Consider the following 17058-nt stretch of genomic DNA (forward strand, 5'->3'; position numbering starts at 1 on the left):
ACTTTTTTTTAAAAAATGGGGAAAAAACCCTATATTTATACATAGCTTTTCCATCAATCAGTTCTGACAGTCATTTATCTTCCTGTGAATCTTCACGCCTCAGACTAACCATTTCCAAATGTCATTTGAGGTGTACTTCCCATTCAAGACACAGATTTTGTGCTGATTAGAGCACTTACTAAAAACAATTTAAAGAATCATTTTTTTCTGTTTCCCAAATGAAAAATGAAAAATATGTTCTGTTCACTGCTCTGAGCCACCACAAAATTCATTTTATCACAATTAAAATTTACCCCCAAATCCTACTCTGGAGTTCTTTATCAGACTTCTTCACTTTGTCATTATTTTTTCACAAGCTTAGCAGTTGGATTTCTATGAAAGGACATCTTTCACAAAGAAACACAGTTCCTAATCGTTTCATATGGATATGTGGAACCTGGGCAAGAAGCTACAGTCACTCAACAGCTTAGCAACTCCTGTAACATCAAACACACAAGTTGAATGTATGGCCTGACCAAATGAATGTTACACAGATCTTCAGTTTCATTTACAAATAGTTGAAATTGTGAATAAACTCACATATACCAAGAGTCAACAGTAACTTTATGTGGTTAAGTTTCTATGAGTAATAAGAGTAAACTACTAGAAGAGCACAGATGCTAGACTGATGTATTCTGCTGAGAAGGGCCAGGAGGGTCAGAGGTCGTGACAATTAAGCCTGGCCTTAGATTACCAGAATTTTACAGCTGAAGAAAGAAGAAAGAGCATATCAAGCAAAGGGGACAAAATAAAAAGGTAAAAGGATATAAAGAGTACAGAGTGTCTTGATGCAGGCCTCAAACCCAATATACTAGAGCAGGAAGAATCTGATCTAGAGGAAGCAGAATTTGTTGAGCAGTAGTTTCTTCACCACAATTTAAATTGTTAAACAGTGAAAAAAATCCTTTTTCAATCATCAGTTTTGATAATTCTTCACAAATAACTAAGCTGTGATGTTTTTATGATGCCTTACAACTTTCAAAATGTCCTGGGTTTAATAAATAATACCTTAACTTGATTATAATGTGCAATTCTTATTTTTAAACTTCAATCATATTAACAGGATTTGGTTGAGTAAATGAATTCAACAGCAGGACTAAAAGCCAACATCACTATACCAAAAATACAAAAGCTTTCCAATTAAGCTGTGCCAAGGCACAGTTTTAAAATGAACTCTTTATTCCCAGTCTAATAAGAAGCTATATCCACAATACAACATAACCAAACTAATTCTACATTGTTTAATTCAAAAGCAAGAACAATATTTCAAACTTTCGCAGATGACTTTAGTTTTAAGTTTATCTAATAGAAACAGTAAAGATTTGGGGTTATGTTTGCTGCAAAGGTGAAAACAGTTCATTCCCTAATATAAACTCATGACAAATTAAGTTCATTAATAAGAGCACTTCGGGTTAGAAGACACAATGGAAGTCTAGTAATGAACATCAGAAAATCTGAAAATAACTCTCAGACAAGTAAGTCAGGGAAGTAAATGCCACAGAAGTCTTCCTATTTGTGTCCTAGCCTGGATGAAATCTGCCCTTTGATAAAACATCTAAAGCGAAAAAAAAAAAAAAGATTAAAAACCTGCCTCCTTTTTTACTTGTAAAAAATCCCTTTGGTTATATGGACTTGGAAATTTCCCGTTGTCAAAAACTATCAAAAGAGACGTCACTGAAGAAACATCCTAGCCATTTTTTAAGATCTTCAGAAATAGTAAAATAGTTGAAAGTGCCTCCAATTTGACTTTTCTTAACAACAATAAAAGAATTATAAAACATACTCATAGCCACATTTAATTTCAATTATAATTAAATAATAAACTACAAAATAGTGGAAAGTAAAAAAATGCCAGAAAATAAGAAACACGAAAACTAACGAGGATACTTCAAAATGACAGAGCAGCTACCTCAAAGGGACTCTCATAGTTCAAATCTAGGACAATGTGAGTAACAAAGTCATGATAGAATTAAATTATAACCCAATGAATAATATTGGAAGACTCCATACCAATATAAATCAACAAATTAATGGGAGGGAAGGGGAAACTAATCCTTGCAGAATGCCAACTTACAAATGCAGAAGGAATGATGGAATAGCAAACTCATCATTATGGTGGTTGTCAACAATGAAACGAGATATTGGTGTATCCTGGGTTTCTGTCCCCTGGAACATACATATTGAAAAGAAAATGATAAATCACTTTCTTTATCAGAGTTCTGATATTTCTTTATCACAAATGATAAAGTTTTTCCACTTGACAGAACATGACCAGATGATTAAGATCTCCAGGAGGGGCTGCTTCTGTGTGCCCCATAATGCAATGCACTAAGAACACAGTATCATTTTTGTGGTATTCCTACCAAGAGCATTACCAGAGTCTGATCACGGAAGAAACATCAGATGGACCTGGTTAAGGGTCAACCTTCAGAATATAAGCCACGTACTGTACAACTCTTAAGGACACAAAAGATAAGGAAAAGACTGAGGAAGTGTTCCAGACTGGAGGAGAATGACATGATGGATCAAGGCAGTTTTCCTGGAGAGACTATAATCAGTAAAATCTGAAGAGGTCCAGGATCGGGCAGAAGCATTGTCAGTGCTGTTTCCAGACTCTGGGGCTTGATGGGGATTTGACAAGAATGCTCTTGCTACTGAGAAATGCAATGAAATACGTAGGGGTGATAGGACATCATATCTGCAACTTCTTAAACAGTTCCGAAAAAGACTAATGACAGTGGGCATAAATGTAATGTGTGAGCAAACAACGGCAGAGGAGGTGTATGTGAACAGTTGGAAAATTTGGATGAGGGGAGAAATTAGAGCTTTTTGTACTGTATTTGAAACTTTTCTGTAATTTTTAAATTTATTTCAAAATAAGTTTTTAAAAAATTCAGTCCTGAAACTTGAATTAAAACAAAAACACAAGGAAGCTTGCTGCTGGAATTTAGCTTGTCTAAGGCAGAAACCACTTTTTCATAGAAATAAGCAAATATGTTCTTTTCTGAAAATATTAATAAAACCTCATCTATCACTTCATATACCAGGTACCTGAGATCTTTGCAGGATGCTGAATTAAGTGAACACAGCACAAGAAATAATGAAACCAATGAACTAGTCAGCTTTAAACTTTAGACAAGTCATTTCATTCCTTAGAATTAACTTCTCACATTTCTAAAATTAAGAAACGATTAATTTCTTAACAGAACAGAAGCCCAGTGTTAAGGGGTTCAGATACAAATGTACAGTTTTATTAGCCAAGAAACAAAATGCAAGACTAAAGTTAGCGCATGGTAGCTCCCAATGTGACATTTATAAAAAAACAAAAAAGCATAGCTTCCAACTGCTGAAAGACCATCCACCACTACAAAAACACAAACGAGATAAGACTGTTCTAAAATGCTCTTTGTATAACTATATACAGTAAATATAGAAATTAAAATAATTTTTAAGAAAGATTTCTATAGCAGATTGAATAGCCAAATCTTGAGCTTAATACTGCTTTTCAACTCTAAAGATTACATATCATGTCTTTCACTGTTGATGTACGTAGCTCTGTTTAAAATTAATAATTACTGAATAATAAAACCCAAACCACTAATGTTGAACGTAATCAGGGCTTTAACTATATGCATAGCTCTTATTTTGGTCTTAGTTTTGTAAGACAATCACAAGAGCCAACATATATTAAAGCTAACAGGCAGTAAATAGATGAATCACTGAGCTAAGTTGTTAAAAATTATCTAGGTTTGTGGCCTGGCAAAAGAGCTAATGAACAGCTGACACACAGACCCTGAGCTAAGAGTGATAAACACTAGGGCAAGCTTTTGCACTTACAGGTCAGACAGTAAATATTTTAGCCTTATGGACCACGTGTGCTTCTGACACATATTCTTTTTCGTTGCCTTTTTCCTTTCTAACAGCCCTTTAAAAAGGTAAAAACCAGCCTTAACTCAACTGCTTTACAAAAAAAAAAAAGGCTAAAGACCATATCAGGCTCATAGGCTGTAATTTGCCAACCCCTGATGTAAAATAAAAAGTTCAAAGCAATTCAATCAATAAGAGAAAGGGGTCTGTTTTATACAACATGTTGGTAAATAAAGGCTATTGTTCACATGTACACATTAAACACGAAGATACTCACTCTGAATATGATTAGAGACAGAAAAAAAGCATGTTAGATACACAAACACCATAATAAAAATGAAATTAAAAGTAAAATTATTATTATTACATACTCTGGTGTGTATACTGGTAACCAATAGACGAGCCTTCCACCTAATACAAGGGTCTCTGCTGAGAAGTTTAACAGGTCAAAAAACATATCACTCAGATGATAACTCAAGGAAACAGGAACGTGGCTTTCTGGACTAGACAAAACAAAATTTCAGAATCAGTGAAAAACTTAAAAACCACTGAAAACTAACACTATTAAACTCAGTTAATTAAAAAGAAGCAATATGCTTCTTCCCAAGGTAGTAATATATCATATTTAATATTCACTTACCATTTTTCTATTCCCTTTGGTATTTCCTTCTGTGAACCTGTTCTTCTTGTAGATTCTCTAATACCATATGGAGCTAGAGAGAAAGCACAGGGAATAAGGACAGTCAAAAGTCACCCCATCACCACTGCCAAGCAGATGGACACCACGTGCCTCCAGATGTGACATCCTGAGGACACAGCACCTGTGCAATATTCCAGCTAAGAATGCAAACGAGAGGGACATTCTCGTTAACACTGGGAGGGCAGGCAGGCAGGTGACTGTGTTCTTCAAAATGTCAATGTCATGAAAGACAGAGGAAGGTTGTGGAAATGCTACAAATTAAAGGAGGGCTTAAAGATATGATTACTAAAAGCAATGCCTGACATTAGACTGGATACTGTACTTCAGGGAAAAATATGCTATAAAGGAGTATTACTGGGTCAACCGACAAAACTGGATGAGAAACTACAGATTAAAGTACTGCACGGACTCACTGAAATTGATAACTGTACTCTGGCTATCTAGGGCTTCCCAGGCTCAGTGGTAAAGAATCTGCCTGCCAATGCAGGAGCACAGGTTTGATCTGTGGGTTGAGAAGGTCCTCTAGAGGAGGAAATGGCAAACTGCGCCAGTTATTCTCACTAGGATAATCCCATGGACAGAGAAGCATGGCGGGCTGCAGCTCATGGCATTGCAAAGGGTTGGACAGGACTGAGCACGCATGCTCTCTGACTATCTGAGAGCCTATCCCTATTCTTAGGAAATACACACTGGAGTGTAGGAAGGTAAAGGGCCAAGATGGACACAACTTACTCTCAACTGATCAGGAACAAAATTACATATTTTTATAAATACATATAGAGTGAGAGCAAGTAATACAGTAGGTTATAAATAAAAAGCCACCCAATTTCCATAAGTATATTCATAGTGACATTGTAAAGTGAAACTTTACAACGTATCCAACTCTTTGAGACCTCATGGACTGTAGTCCATGGAGTTCTCCAGGCCAGAATACTGGAGGGGGTAGCTTTTCCCTTGTCCAGGGGATCTTCCCAACCCAGGGATCAAACCCAGGTCTCCTGCATTGTGGGTGGATTCTTTACCAGCTGAGCCATAAGGGAAGCCCAAGAATACTGGACTGAGTAGACTGTTCCTTCTCCAGTGGATCTTCCCAACCCAGAAATCAAACCGGGGTCTCCTGCATTGCAGGTGATTCTTAACCAACTGAACTATCATTGTAATGCCTTAATAATTTTCCTTTTGTTATATATGAAACCACCTAAGTTACCAAAGAACTGAAGAGGTCTGAGATGGAAGGGCTGAGATACAGCTTTCCATTATGTACAGTCAAAGACTACAGAAAAGGCAGATCTATTCTTAGACAGGATGCCTGAAAAGCCCAAGAGCTAAGGAGGCAAGTGAAAACAAGTTCCTGTGCACATTCCTGAAGCTCAGTGGGTTCACAATCCCAGTGGTTCACAGAACTCCAAATTTTTTATAACTCTAGGAAGAAGATGCCAGTTATAATGGGCATAAAAACAACAACAAACACAAAAAGTTAGACACAGAGAATCTGAGATACCTGAAACTCTCTTTTTCAAAATCTGATCTCATAATTGCAAATGACATTTTGGCTCTAGTTGGTATGCTAATAACCAACTACAGGTAAACATAAAACAAATATACAAACAAATTTATGTCTTGAAAATAAGCTGAAGAGAAAAAAGGGGTGACAAGTTAATATACATAGTTTAGAAAAACAAAACCATGAAGTTAAATTGATGTCCTGCCCTACATTCATAACTTCTTCCTTCTCACTATGTAAAGAAGTCAGGAGTGGGGGTAACGTTAGTACAAGTTGGTTCTTTTTTGTTGTACTGATATATTTTGTACATGAAATATAAATGACCTTAGGAACTCAATCCTACTCCTGCTGCTGCTTCTAAGTCACTTCAGTCATGTCTGACTCTGTGTGACCCCATAGACGGCAGCCCACCAGGCTCCCTCGTCCCTGGGATTCTCCAGGCAAGAACACTGGAGTGGGTTGCCATTTCCTTCTCCAATGCTTGAAAGTGAAAAGTGAAAGTGAAGTCGCTCAGTTGTGCCCGACTCTTCGCGACCCCATGGACTGCAGCCCACCAGGCTCCTCCGTCCATGGGATTTTCCAGGCAAGAGTACTGGAGTGGGGTGCCATTGCCTTCTCCAATCCTATTCCTACTTTTGTATAAAAACATACTTACGATCAGTGATGATTGCATCAAAATACGTGCCCTTCCTCCAGGAAGGTTTAGATGCGTCTGAGACCAGGACATCAAGGTAATACTTCTCTAAACCATACTGACGAAGATTTGCCCTAATGTTTTCATCCGGTCCTCTCCATTTCTGGTTTTTCCTACTAGCCTTTCCTAAAGGGAAAGAAAAATGAAGACAGAACTAACAAACAACATTCTTAACTCTTGTCATTTAGCTAAAAGCAATATTTAGCTCATCCAAACCTAACTCAAATAGAACCTGCTTTTGTTTATAGAAGTTTAATTTCATTTATACAAATGAACAATTATTTTTATTTTAACTTATTATAAAAACATATTCTGAACAGCAAATTGTAGTGCTGTCTAATTATCCTTTCATGTAAAATGGTCTTAAAACACTCATTCAATAATTAATGCATTCAAAGCACACTAATAAAGATACAGGGCTGGTTTGGCAGAAACCAACACAATACTGTAAAGCAACTATCCTTCAATTTAAAATAAATAAATGACAAAAATAGATATAGGGCTGAACAGAACATGGTCCTTTTCTTCTAGCAATGAAGAAATACTGATGAATGAGATAAACGGAGCAGAAATGAAGAAAGCTAACTTTGGAAATGCAGAAGCAGTGACCATAGACAGAGAAAGTAAAAGGGAGACACGAGATATGAAAAGTTAAAGTGGGGGCTCAAGGGAAGTTCAAAAGTTTTAGTTTAGGAGACATGAGTAGATGATGACATCGTCAATTAAGATCTGAGAAACCAAGAAGAAAAACAAGCCTAGGAAAAAAGATGAAATTCATTTGCAATACATCAATCTCGATATACCTTGAGGTATCTATAGAGGATTCAGAAAGAGATATTCAGCAGGGAGTTAGAGGCCAGAATATATATACACACTGGGAGATATCAGTAAATGAACTTAAGCTAAATGTATAAGAATGAGTGATATTTTTTATTAACGTAAGTGGCAATTGTATGTTTGTTCTATAATTTCTCTATTTTTATAAACTCCTCTGTATTATGATCTACTTCACAATAAAAACGAAACCTAAAAATTAAAAGATGAATGACATGACTCTGCAGAGTATGTAATGTGATAGAAGGGGCTAACAAAGATGCCTGGAGAAAAGCAACATGTAAACAGACCCTGAAGAAAACCACAGGGCCTTCAGGAAACTGAGAAAGAGACAAAGAAATCAAAGTACCACCAGATGAAGTCACTGTCTAGGAAACCAAGGGAGGCGTTATGAAGGTCAACACTGCCAAGTACTGTAGACCTGTGGCCTGAGTTTTCAGTAAGCATGGAAGCTGGAAAAGAACAGGCAGAAGACAGTTAAGAGATGAAAAAGAGGAAATAGCAAGTAAATACTAGTCTTTTTAAGTAGCATTTTGGCAAACAGAAGAGGAAAACAAAGTAGTAGCTAGGAGGAGGGCCTCTATAGGGTTGATAGAAAAAGTTTTGCATTTTTAAAATAGAAGAAATTTGGAAGTATTTGAGAGTATAGTAAGAGATGGGAAGCATAGGAAACAGAGGGCAAATCTAACAGCACCTTGGATAAGCTCTGAGGAAATTCTACCTCAATCAGAATTCTACTCAAGCAGACTGAGAGGTTAGCATATAACTTTTACATGTAACTCTAATAAATAAAAATTAAAATGAAGCACACAGGACAATACCCTTAAAGCAAACAGACTGTTTCTACTAAAAGCAAACAGGAATAATTCTTCTTAGCACTCTGTCTATGCTAAAATACTGCAAACAAAGACTATCTTTTTCTGGTTAGCCCATTTAGGTGAACTTTATAAAATGTTATTCATTCTCCTTATAGTACTAAATTCCTTAAAGTCAAGGTAGAAAAAAAAGCAGTTCATCAAATACAATATATCAAATTACTTCAAGAAAAGAAAGTCTAATAAATTCTCACCTATATAGTCATTTACACTGGGTGAGAAAAATAAAAAGCATGTTTTACAGGCTGATTCTAGCTACAACGATGAAACAATAACATAAATACAATTTCAAAATCAAAGAAACTTTACATTTTTAACACTATTCAGCTATAAATAAATATTTTTAGATTGATTCAATTTCATGCAATCACATTTCATTAGCGTAGCTTCTAGATTTTAAAAGTGTTTTCCAGAACTGCCTCAAAACCAAGCCGATGCTTATTTCAAGTTACTCTCAGTCTAATGCAGAATCTGTAGAGTTACTGTCACCTTAACTGCTTTGAAGATGTTTTGGTTAATTATGAAATCAAAAACATATATGGTACTCAAGGACTAGAGTAATTAATCAAGTATACACATAACAAATGACTGCTAAACAAAAGAATGGTGATAATTTTTAAATTATTTTAAATTATAGAAACTATGTTTTACTAGGTGAATACACTAATTACAAAAGGCTTAGTTCATCCCTCTCCTACTTCTTTCCCAGCCATAAAGTTTTACAACTTTATTGACTGCCTACTTTTTAAAAATCTAAGACCAAAAATAGCTCTGAGAGAAGGGCTTTTTGTTATTCATCTTTGGTTCCCCTGGGAGATCATTTTGCTCACTGGATAACTTCATGAAAAGCAGATACCCAATGAAAAGTCTTATTGTTGTAAAAATAACTAAAACTATATCACAGTGCTATATTTTAACATTAAAAGCAGCTGCATAATGCCATACATAACTATTTAAGTATTTTAAAGGTACATTTGGTACAAGAGCAAAGACTCATTTGCTCACTTGTTATAGAGGAAAGACTGTAACACTGTCTAGAACCACTACTCACCCAAGCCATGAACAGTATTGTAGTCTATATCTGTCCCATATACGTATGCACCAAAATGAGCAGAAGCTATCAGAAGGCCACCTGAAAAAAATCACACAGTTGTGATTTGTTAACCAGAAAGTTCCAGACTGTTATTTCTTCCTCTATTTAATCTGATCCAGATTCTTACAGACTACCTGTAGGCAGACAGGTACCTGGAATGACCTGGAATGTACCCTGGAATGACCTTGGTTCTGGCCATATTTAACAGGCTTCAGGATGAAAAAACAAACTCCTAACCTGTGCTCAGCACCCTGGTTCAAAAGCAAGGAATTAATATATGTCCTGGCATTACTACTTAAAAATTCCTAGCACTACTTTGGGAAAATTATCCATTTTTTGGGTGAAAATAAGGTGTTTAGACATTTTCCTTTTATTTTTGAGAAGTCTATATACAAGCATCTTGCTCCCTTCTTACAAATAAACATATAAGGCTGTTACACAAAGAGCTGGCAATAAGTAAGTTCTAACAATTGAACTTAATTCTCACTGAAGTCAGAGTTTCAGATAACTTAAAGAGGGCATAATTAATATATAAGAGATTAATTCTTACAAAAATTAAAATATGAGGACAAGTAACAGTTACTCCTATAATCAGTGAGGTAGTTATCTCATTTTAAACTGTAAATATCTATGGTAGGGCAATTATGTCTGAATAAAGCTGTTATTAAAAAAAAACTGTAAATACAAATTTCTGAATAACTATTATCAGACATAAACAAAAACAGTTAATACAACAAATCTTTTTACCTAGTGTTATAAACAAAGAAAACACAAATGTCCTAATACAATCTGAGGGGACTAAGTAACTTGGTAGGTATGACCAGTTTAATATGAAAAAGAATCCTAATAGAAATTAAAAATGAAACCCTTAATGAAAAATGAAATATTTTAAAATTGTTTAAGAACAAAAATTCATAAAGTTAATAGCTGTTCTTTTCAGTGAACTTCACTTTATAAAATACCCAAACTAAAAATGTTCTTAGTGACTGGGTAAATCCTAATAGCTTTACTGCAGAAAGATCTGCCAGTCAATATGAAATCAGAAATATACAGAAACATATACTTAGACGATGCACAAACTTAGATACGGGGAAATAACTAGGGCTCTTTCCATTCTATCCTTTTGAAATGTAATCTCTAAAATTAAGATGGGTAGTGCCTCCAGAGGGTCAAGATCCATAAATCTTGTTTTGAGATTTATAGATAGATATAGATCTATATATCTATATAGATATAGATCTATAAATCTATAAATCGTGTTCCTTCCATAGTCATTTAAAACATAGTTTGGTAACATGTACTTAAAAATACTTTGCTCAATGAAAAACAACTGACTACTTCCTAGTGGAGCCACGAGTAAGAGAGATGGAAGACTAATAGCATAGCAGAAATCAAAAACTAGGTTCCCCCATACAAACTACAAAAAGCATTTGTTTGAGGAGGTAAAGTAAGACCTCCTAATTCTTAGCCTATAAATGGAACAGTCAAAATTTAGGAAAGATACTGTATGTAATGACTTGAAATAATCATAAAAAAAATCACTTCATCCAAATTATGAAGCATTACTGCAATTCTGCCAATTAAGGCAGATACTCACCTAGAAGAACTAGTTGTCAAGGGGAACAGAAAAGCTTTCCTGTGCTTCCTTAAACAGAACCTTATCCATTTGGTTAGAGTGAGCTTTGAGAAGACCCAATTTAGAGTACATTGCTGAAAGGAGATGAATAATCTGTTAGACTACATCTGTTAGTTAACTTTGTACTCTTTAAAGGTTTTCAAGTTTTAAATAAAATCACTATAAATTAGCTTCTCTGGTCACTGGGTTATCATTGTTAATCATCTCATTTTATTTCTAAATTGAAGCAGTTTTGCATTTAGTTATATATCTCAGATGGAGTTTTCTTGGAAGCTTTTTGGTGGAAGAAGGGGTAATAAAAAAGGAGGGGTGAAGTGTTGAGGGGGCAGATAATGCAATTCACCCAATTTCTCATTATGCTATCAAGTGTAAAAGTACCACAGTGTGATCCACACTAGTAAACCAGTGTTTTAATTTCTTATTACTTAAACAGTAACCAGTTTAAGGTTTGGGCAATAACTTGGTAGGCAAACGGACACAATAACTGAACTTTATAATGGAGAAACTAATTTATGATTTCCATCTATAGAGATTTAAGCAGAAAGCTATACAAAATGTGAAAGTCAGAACTGGGCTTTAGTTTTGCTGAAAGAAAAGGAGGAAAAATTGTGATACTACTTTACCTATGTTACCCTAAAAGAAGAAAACAAAATACACAGAACTCTAATAAACTGGCAGCTTATGCAGGATACTGCCAGAAAACAGAAAGTCTACCAAACTATGAGACTCAGGAAAATGGGACTACAGAGTGGTGAATAAAACGGAAGCAGAAATTATTAGAAAGACCTATAGAGATCCATTATCTCTCTCCTAACTTCCTCTCCTCCTCTTCATAGTCTCTTTTCAGAGCTAGGACAGTGGGTATCTCAACACCTTGCTCTATCATTTTGCAAAGATAAAATTTCACTCTTTTCCTTACACCTATGGGCCATTTGAAGGTAGAAGAAGCCAAGGAATACACAACCAGTCTCCTGGGTATATTCTCCACTAAAGGAGTTGATTCATTTGAGAAAGGAGAAAGGGAAAAGGAATCTGAGCTATGGCTGCAGAGCTATGTCACTGCATCTGCAGACACTGGCAGACAATTCATGCCAATTATTTTCATTATAAACAAAGAAACAGAAGTTTATAATTTTAACCCTCAATTACTTTTCCCACTGCCATAATTTGCAAATAACTGCAAATTATGAATATCTTGGAAATCAGCCAAAGAAGGAACTAGAAAATGAATTCATGGCCAAATTGTTCATGCTAACAATTCAATATTGGCTATATCTAACATCTTTCACCAAAAAGGATCTCAGTGCTTAACAAAATAATTTAAAAATGATAAACAGTACAGTTCACTGTCTACCATGCATCACACAATTTCCTAATGAATTCATATACATATATTACCTCATTTACCCTCACAATATATTACTTATTACAGTTTTACAAATGATGAAATGGAGGCCCAAACAAGTTAAGAATTTTGCTCAAAGTCACATAGTAACTGGTAAGAGTAAGGATTTAAAACTCACTCTCTTTGCTGTTACAGTGGTCTATAATCAGACAACCTCCTCTAGATCAGCAGCAACTGAAGTAAATATTTATTAGGCTACTACTTAAATACACAAAAGTAAAAATTTGTTATTAAACGGATTAAGTAAGACTATACACTCAGTTAAGAGTTGTGTATCATTCACAAGTCTTATATCACATCACAGGTCTGCCTGTGACATTATAGGTATTCAACTGATGCATCCTCATCACTCCTTTAGTGATGTTCATATTAGAATAGCAGTATTTTCTAATTACTGAGAGCTGATCCAGGATATGTATCTTCTCCCTTAGAAAAATGGAGATGCAAAACTTAAAAAAAAAAAAAAAAAACTTACTACAATGAGAATCAATGTATTTGCTAAAACAGAAATGAAAAGTGTACTTCTGCAGCTTATAATGTCATTCTAGACAAGACAGCAGACTGTCCAAAAGAAAAAGGTATTTAGGTAGCAAAAGATTATATCTCTCCTTTCAACTTCCCAGAAGTTCTCTAACCTACTCTATAACCTTGAGAATATCAAAAGTCATAAGTAGTCTGTGGGTAAAGCACTTAGGAAACTAATAAATATCAATTTTATACTTTTAAAACAGAAAAGGGATTGCAGACACTTACATTTATAAACAAACAAAAACTAAAAAGGAAAAAGGACAAAAATAACCAATAGTGTGTGAAAAACTATGACCATGGAGGAAAGCACAGGGCTGCTTATTTCTCCAATCCTTCAGAAGGTACTACCCATCAGAGAGAAAAGGCCCAAGCAAGAGGACAAACTGCTTAAAAACTGTTGCCTGTTCACAATTACTGGCCATTATCAGTTCTAAAGGTGGAGCCAGTGGTGAAAAATCCACCTGCCAATGCAGGAGATGTGAGTTTGACCCCTGGGTGGGGAAGATTCCCTGGAGAAGGAAATTGCAACCCACTCCAGTATTCTTGCCTGGAAAATTCCATGGACAGAGGAGCCTGGTGGGCTACAGTCCATGGGGTTGCGAAGAGTAGGACCAACTGAGCACCAGTTTTAAAACAAAAGCACTAACAGCTAAAGTCTTAAAGCTATGCTTAAACAACAAGCACAAATTATGAAATGTATTTTAGCAACGTCTTTGCAAAGATCTTCCTCCTGCAATTTTTCATTAACTGTCCTGCATAGTGCAATTAATTTCTCCGTTAATTGTCCTTATGTTGTTATCAATCAGTCGCCAAATCGTATTTGACTCTTCGAAAACCCATAGACTGCAACACACCAGGCTTCCCTGTTCCCTGTCCCTCACCATTTCCCTGAGTTTGCCCAAGTTCATGTCCATTGAATCGGTGATGCCATCCCATCATCTTATCCTCTGTAACTGTCCTATACAAACACTTAAATGACCAAGATATGCCCCTCACTCTAAAGAGCTGCCCTAAAGCACATTAGGGGCAGATCTCTCACCTCTTCCCAGACTAAAGGTAGTCAACATCTTGACTGCTATGGAAGTTAGCATTTCATAACATGCCCAGCCTCATCCATGTCAAGGGAAGAAAATTTTACCCATACCAGTAACTATTTTTAATCTTTATGATCTTGCCTATGTGTATGTGTGTGTGTGTGTGTGCATATTAAACACGTACATGTATGTATCTCATAAAAAATCACTCCCCAGAAAAAGGTTTTAGAAATCCAAGAACAAGATAATTAATAGAGTGTTGGGGGCCAGAGTGAGGTACTCCGCCCGTGACAAAGGTCATGAGGAAGGAGGCTCGACATACGCAAAGGCGGGATCGAGCCTCAGGAGTCCCCCTGGAACTCCTCGAGCATCTACCCCCATAACCAGAGCCTGCCTACTTTACTACTTTGTGCTCTCACCTACACCTCTGACTTTACAGGGGGCTGTCCCCCACCACCTCTTTTGGAGAAGGAGTTAACCTAGAGCTCCAGTTAATAATAATTCCTGGGCGTGATAAGAATGTTTTAACCTACAAACTCCTCTGAAGGTTCTCTAGCCTGCCTGACAGGCTCGTCCGGCCACATGTGATTGCTCACAGCCTCCCAACCGTGACAGGCACGAGATGCTTTAAACCCTCTAAAAACAGGTTCTTTAGAGAAGTTAGAAAACTATAAGTATAGTGGGCTGATTAGAAATTGTGTTGGTGAAGGGTTTTTCATTTGTTGAGCCAATGTTTGTTGCTACATCTCCACATCCCCTGCCCTTACACACATTAATGAATATATAGAAGAAATAAGTATTAACCTTTGATATTAATCACGTTAGACCTTAGGCTAAGTAAATTCTTTCCTTAACTAAAACCCACTACACCCTCACCCTGTAGGAATGTAACTTTATTTGGGTGGCGTCTGTTTTGAGAATAATCAGCCCTGGAGAAATAAGTGTCCTGATTGACTGACCGCTGTCACAAGGAGAGGGTCGTAAATTGTCAGCAGGCCCCCCTGGCCAGAAGATGATGTAACACCCCTAAGACCTCTGTATACATTTGTGTGAAGCACCTGACTTTAATAAAAGTCAGGACTGCTGTCCCCACGTGACTTTTGTATAACATCTCAGTGTATAAAAACAGACTCTGGAAAATAAAGAATTGGGATCAGTTTCTCGAAATACTGGTCTCCCCATGTCGCTCTCTCTTTCACTCTGGCTGAGTCTCCATCCGGAGCGCGGAACCCACCATGCTTACTAATTATGCCTGGGCTTCTAAGATCCGACCGGGGAGGCCTCAGTGTCTCCTCTCCTTCGGGAGAACGGAAGGACGCCTGCGGCCTACGTGAGTGGTGCAAACTTCTTGTCTTGAAGTTTTATTGGTCTCCTGCGTAAACCAAGCTACTCAGCCTCTTTTCTCCACTGAATTTTCCTACTGAGCTATCCTCATTCTATTACTCTTTATATCCTTAATTAACATTTAATTAAGCAATTGTTTCCTGATCTTCGCCTACGCCGTCTCTCCTTCGAATACCCTGGATCAGCCGGGGCAGGACCCCAGCAATAGAGGGTTAGCATTTGGAAAAAGACAAATTAGATTTATTCCTCACAGCACACAAAAAATAAACTCCAAATGCATCAGAGATCTAAAAGGAAAAAATCAAAACTACTGAAGAAACCATAGCTGAATTCCTCTATAACTTGGACGTAGGGAAAGCTATTGCCTGGTTAAAAAAAAAAAAAAAAAGTTACACACAAAATCAAAAGAAAAATGGCAAACTGAGAGAAAATATTTTATATATTTATATACATTAAAACAGGAAAAAAAGAGGGGGACTAAAATACAAAGTATTTTTAAAAATAAGGGGGGAAACCAAAATATCTACAGAAAAATAGGGAAATGACTTTAAGAAAATTCCAAAAAAGTTACACTGCTAGGCCTTAAAATAGAAAGTTATTAGACTTCACTCATAAGAAAAATACAAATTAAGATTACACTGAGATAACATTTTCACCCAATGGACTGGCAAATTTCAACAGCCTGATAATACACTCTGCTGGTGAGGCTGTGGGGGAACAGGGACTCCTATATATTGCTGGCAAGAAAGCAAAATGGCATAATGGAGAGTAACTTCGCCACATTTAACAAAATTATGTAAACTCTTCAACCTAATTTCCTAATTCTAGGAATTTACCCTAGAGCTGTGTTTCCAACACTATAAAAGTATATATATAAAGATTATTCATTGCAAGCACTATTTATAACTGTGAATATGGGAAACTACCTATACCCAAGCTTAGGAGACTATCTGAATACATTACAGTACATAAGAATCTGCTTGCAATGCAGGAGACTGGGTTTGACCCCTAGGTTGGGAAGATCCCCTGGAGAAGGGAACGGCTACCCAGTATTCTGGCCTGGAGAATTCTATGGACTATATAGTCCATGGGGTCACAAAGAGTCAGGTACAACTGACTCTTTCATTTCATTTCAAACCCATGGAGTATGCTGTAAAATAGATGAAAACAATCTCTATGAACTAAAGAAAGTGATTTCTAGGAAATATTGTTAAGTGAAAAAAGGTTAGAGTGGAATCTGTAGTATATGTGAGAACTCACAAGTTCTAAACTATGCATATACGTTTAGTTATGTGTACATACAGTACATATGCATGAATATGTATATTTGCATATACATTTATATACAGATTATATATACATACACACACACACACACACACACACACATGCATTTCCAAGTTGTCTGCTGAAAGGGTGTAGAAGCAAAAATACCTAGCACCTAGATCTTGGTTTCTAATATTAATACCATTCCCCACTAAAAGAAATAAGAATTTCTAAGAGAC

At 36.2% G+C, this 17058-nt stretch overlaps 1 protein-coding gene across 7 annotated transcripts in view; it reads right to left on the reverse strand.

Annotated features, from left to right (window-relative positions):
* TRMT11 (tRNA methyltransferase 11 homolog) overlaps positions 1-17058 on the reverse strand; it is a 64528-nt gene that overhangs the window by 27949 nt on the left and 19521 nt on the right. For 6 of the 7 annotated variants that reach the window (XR_003512546.1, XM_027551057.1, XM_027551053.1 and 3 more), the window contains 4 exons: positions 9565-9645; positions 6766-6930; positions 4547-4619; positions 4278-4409 (listed from right to left, as the gene is read on the reverse strand). Coding sequence is in view for 5 of the 7 variants with exons in the window: in XM_027551057.1 (XP_027406858.1) it covers positions 4278-4409; positions 4547-4619; positions 6766-6930; positions 9565-9645 (451 nt within the window). In the remaining 2 variants the exon portion in view is untranslated. Of the gene's footprint in view, positions 1-2113; positions 2206-4277; positions 4410-4546; positions 4620-6765; positions 6931-9564; positions 9646-17058 lie in introns of all 7 variants that reach the window. The other variant, XR_003512547.1, reaches the window with a different exon arrangement.

Source organism: Bos indicus x Bos taurus, chromosome 9, assembly GCF_003369695.1.
Source record: "Bos indicus x Bos taurus breed Angus x Brahman F1 hybrid chromosome 9, Bos_hybrid_MaternalHap_v2.0, whole genome shotgun sequence".
In the NCBI taxonomy this organism is placed as follows: Eukaryota; Metazoa; Chordata; class Mammalia; order Artiodactyla; family Bovidae; genus Bos; species Bos indicus x Bos taurus.